The sequence below is a fragment of the Montipora capricornis genome, unplaced genomic scaffold (genome assembly GCF_036669925.1).
Source record: "Montipora capricornis isolate CH-2021 unplaced genomic scaffold, ASM3666992v2 scaffold_497, whole genome shotgun sequence".
Taxonomy (NCBI): Eukaryota; Metazoa; Cnidaria; class Anthozoa; order Scleractinia; family Acroporidae; genus Montipora; species Montipora capricornis.
The window spans coordinates 27,501-32,500 of NW_027180235.1; the positions used below are offsets into that span (position 1 = coordinate 27,501).

At 39.2% G+C, this 5,000-nt stretch overlaps 1 protein-coding gene across 1 annotated transcript in view; it reads left to right on the forward strand.

Moving 5' to 3' along the window:
- The first annotated feature begins 2,796 nt into the window (after positions 1–2,796).
- The window catches only part of LOC138036714 (thyrotropin-releasing hormone receptor-like), a 4,972-nt gene continuing 2,768 nt past the window's right edge, over positions 2,797–5,000 (forward strand). The window contains exon 1 of the mRNA XM_068882820.1: positions 2,797–3,603. Coding sequence (XP_068738921.1) covers positions 2,797–3,603 — 807 coding nt within the window. The remainder of the gene's footprint in view (positions 3,604–5,000) is intronic.

A 5,000-nucleotide genomic window follows, 5' to 3' on the forward strand; every position in this document is an offset into this window, starting at 1 on the left:
ATTCCTATTTATCAGAAATAATATACAAGCAGCGGTGACAAACGTCAGATATAAAGGCATCATTTGAAATTATCTTTTACTTGACGTTTGAGATGGTCAAAGAAAAAGGAGTATTTATTCTTGTGTTATTCTTAAATGACATTTCCGTTTGAAAATGTATTGGGCTATGAATTACAAGTGTTTGGTGTCTAGAGCTGTGTTGCGTTACATTGTGAACGTGCTCCATTGCTTTTCGCGTTGCAGTCGGCGAGGTCGAGAAGTCACGTCAGATGACACTTGGTCATTTTGGCGGCTTTAATAGATGCATTTCTCACAGAAACACTGTGATGGAAACGCTGAGTGCCCGGTTTTGTTTCAACTACGTTAAAGTGTTTGTATGGCCTTGTAACCGTCAAAGTCACGCAAGGGATAACTATTTTGGCTCGAAATGAAGGTTCATTTTAGCTCAAGCAAGTACGAAATGGAATTTTAAACAAAACATGCAAAAATAATCCTGTGAGAATGCAAATCTTAGATCCCCCCCCCTCCCCCTGCCCCCAGCAAAAACCCCAGCAATAAAAAACGAACAGTCCCTTATGTCTTCCACTAAAGCTCAATCAGGCGGCCATGTTGAGTCCCAAGGGATTGAAAACTTTTGTTTTTGCACAACGGAACTCGTTCCCAAACATTTCCAGCTCCAGGCTCGGGGTACGAAACATGTTGTCTATGGCCAATATGGCCGCTGCGCGAATATAAGGCCCATCTAGTGATTTCCCTTCGTTGTCAGGCGAGGACAAAGAAATGTGCCAAAAATTTAAAACTTATGAGAGGGGCGTGCAAAACCAATTAAACCAGTTGTTTGATGAAGTTCTCGAAGCCATCGACATCCATCCTTGCTTAAGTAAGCTTCTACGTTAAAAATGGAGAGCCGTTGTTAAACGTTTATTTATTTTTCTTGTAAGAAAAATCACTATCGTAGTCACGGTCGACGTTAATCAGTTCTGTTTTAAGTATAACAGTGAGAAAAGATAGATAAGATAGATAAGTTAAGATAAGATAACTTTATTAGTGTTTCCATAAATGGCTTTTAGAAAACTGATTGCAATGACAAAATTCAATAAAATATTAAAATATTGGTAAACCATTTTTGCCTCATGCGTTAACACATGAACTTCAGTAGATCTGGGTCGTATTTTTCTTCTTACAGCCGAGAAGAGAAATATTTGTTGCTGTTACAATTCAAAAGATACTAGAGAGACTTGGTATCGCGTTTGCGACAAACGGCAAACGGTTTCAGGCTAAAATGCAATGAGTTTCAACTTCCAGAGATCATCCTCGTGGCTTTCCATCAAAAGTCACGTAAACATTCAATAATCAATCAATCAATCAATTTATTATAGTCATTGCGTAGGATGGAGTTACACCAAGTATCCATGAAACGCAAGACATTCGAAACATTTTAATTCAGAATTGCGGTGATGGTTGAAGCCATTAGCCCTAACTGAAGTCCATCAGTGGTGCTATACCATTTCATCACTAATAATGGAAGTTGCCATTGATTGGTCCTTTAGAGAGCAACAACCGGGAAAGGCATCAAGTGACGCAATACCGCACCCAGACTTTGCAGACGACCTTGTTGTATTGTCTAACACTGCCTAAGAAGTTTAGAACAGCGTGTCAGATGTTGGAAACGTTGTCTCTTTCTTCGACCTTAACATCAGCGTCGACAAGACAGAGAATATGGTAGAGAATAAAGGACAAAGAATAAGAGCAGAGGAAGATAGGACGTCACAAGATGAATCCGCCAGTGCTGCGCAAAGTGGAGAGGGATATGCTCCCGATGGGCATTATGTTTAACTACAGACCGTGCAGGGGGTGAATTGCTGTAATAATGTAATAGAACCAACGCCTGTTTGAAGTTTTTGAGGTATAAAAAAAAAAAACGAAAGAAGGGGGCTCAGAAAAAGGGGGGTGAAAATTCACCCATTTCACCTCCCCTGGATCCGCGCCTGACCGTGATCTATAGAGTGTCGTGGCTGCCTCATGCGTCTACAGACGCCGGGAGAGCTCCAAAATTTGAGATTAATTTAGCGTTCCCTTTGAATCACCCTTTTGCAACCCACGTGATTGCTCTTAGGCGTCTTGCTTTGTATCAGGTCATGCTGCTGTAACCAAACGAAAAGGAAACTTCATAGTTCATTATTTTACTATTTTTATAATCTCGTATTGTCAACAGCTAGCTCTTGTTTCATTTTGTTTAATAAGGCGACAGTCAGACGCTAAAACAATACCAATGTAGTCTTCAAATGATAATGCAATTGTTTAGGCTTTACGCTTGTCTTGCCTAGTTTACAATAATAAAATACATTCCTCATTCACACCAAAGATCCATGTTTTCTTTCGCAGCAACCTGATCTCAAAAACACTTTTCAAGCCCCAATAAAAAGTGGTAATGTATCTAAATAAACCCGCAATTCAAAACTTCCTATACTAATTAACTTTCTCATATTGACTCTTTTGGCGGCATTATATTTAATTTAGTCTTGCAAGACAGTTTCGCTGGAGTAAACTCATTATCTGTCAAGAAAAGTAAACAGAGAGAAATAAGTGCGTTCATTGTAAAGATAATTCTCACTTGCTTGATGTTATTAAGAGGCTAATACATATCTAAAGTTTGAATGTATGCATTATCCTAGAATTAAAGGAAAATTCTGGGATACAGCCTGATTGTGCATCGAGAACTGCAAACCTGAAGGAAGACTCATCACTCACATATTGAGTTTCTGTTCAAGGCAGTGCTATCAATTTCTCATAAAAATGTCGCTGTCTTTAACGATAGCAATTTCGAATGTTTCTTTAGAGAATGGTACAACAGCTGCAAGCGAGGTTCTTTTCCAGATCAATCCCATTTTGGGTTTGGTAGTGGAAGGAGTAATTGCGTTCTTAGTTTGTGGACACTTTCTAATTCTCACGACACTTACCTTATACAGGCCATGGAACATAGCCGACGTGCTAATATTCTCGCTGTCGATTGCAGACACTGTAAATGCAGCTATTCCGCTCCAAATGCTCAACATCGTGAACAACTTCCTTGGTCCTCATCTCTGGACACCGGTGTCCTGTGCCGCGTTCGTTACTTGCACGTATACGTTTCGTATTGCTTCCGTGTGCACGATAACTTTGATATCAGGCGATAGTGCCATCTTGTTGACGAGGCCATTGCAGCACCACATCATTGTTACAATTGGAAGGGCAAGGAAAGCGGTCGTCGCTGTTTGGTTGTTTTCTATCGTCCTGGCAATTTTACCGTTCATCGGAGTGGGGCATTCAAGTTTCAGAGGTGGTTACTGTTTTTATCAGCTATCTGATTTCGGAATCATGTACGGATACATTATCATTGGCATTGGTGTGCTACAGTTAGTGCTGGTATTAATGTGCTTTATAGCCATCAAGATTACTAGCAGCAAATTTGTGAAACGCCAATCTGTGATGGCGGCTTCCAAGCAAACTGGCTTGAAAAATTACAAGAGGCGGGAAACCGCCGGAACACGGCAAGTCAAGCAGATGTCATTCATGATGGCCGTAGTGGTGTTGCTTTACTACTTCAGTTGGTTGCCTTACTTGGTGAGTCCTTTTTGGTCTTTCATGCGTGCATCTTAATAAGTGTAATTGCTGTGTGTTATATCTGTTTAAAAACCTAGGTCAGAATTTAAGTAGATCCACAAACGTTCCAAACCCCATTAAAGTTGAAGTTGACTCAAATAAGTAAACTTTCAAAAATGAATTGCTCAGGGTGGAAACCCCCTCAGATTAAAGCTGGGTTTTAAATTACATGATCCCGTCCCGGGAGCAGTCGGTCGAAAGTCTATCTTTTCGCATTATATAAAACGCCTTTGGTGATTCTAATGAAAGTCCTTCTGCACTAAATTGGTCAAATCGATGGTTTACATAAACAAATTTTCAGTTTATATTATAGCCGAAGTAGTCGTTAGGGTACTTCATTTGCCTTAGACAAGCCGGGTAGACAAGATCGCTGTAGGGAGTTCGTTCAAACATTCTTCAATCAAAGTCACTCCATTGGTGAATAGCTGCATGGTGCCAAAAATTCGAAAACCCCGGGGCGTTTTAAAAATGCGGTAAATGTACTTGAATAACAATCTAAATGCACCGTAATCATTATAAGGTGAAGCTGCATTACTTAAATTATGATTACAATTTTGTACATGTTTCCAAAAAACACAAATCTTCTTAGAAAAACACTTCCTGGGAGAAGCTATTCGCATGCTGTGGATATTATGAGAGTTTTTTCCCTCTAAAGCATAATATAGAATCTGTTTCAGGGTTTGTTCAGTTTGCGCTTTGATAACCTTTTGCTTTGCGTTGTAGCGCGTCTAAAATAAAGCAAGGAACTAATATTGGAAACATTTTACGGTACAAGTTTTATAATAGCCTACCGCCTACTTTTAATAATGAATACAGTACCAGGGTCTTATTAATAGATCATTTCAATGTTTTGTTGGAATCGAAGTGATTTGTAGAGTTCATTAAAGTGACACTAGAACATGAAAAGATGGTTTCATAAAGCCGACATTTATGGGATTATCGTTAAATTAATTCCTTTGAAAGCCAACAAGATAAGCATACTGTTTAATCCTTTCCGCAAACCTGTCAAAAGCTTCTGTTGGTTTATTGTACCCTGTTTGGTGACATTGACTTCGACTTTGCAGCAAAATTGATTCCAAAAGCTACAATTTCCGCTAACTTCATTTTTGTGTACGTATACGTGCAAAGACAATAACGATACCAAGAAGAAATTGTTTTTTTTTTACGTTGCGTCTCAACAAGTTTATAATGAACAAATAAAACCAGAATAAAGACAACACACAGGCGTACTGATTCTTTGCTTGTGCCCCTTGGAAAACCCGCTGAAATAGAGATAAATTATTGTACACCTGCCTCTGAGTTTATCTGAAAAGATCTTAATAATGTGACGTTTTTGGCTTGCAGGCTATGAACGATAT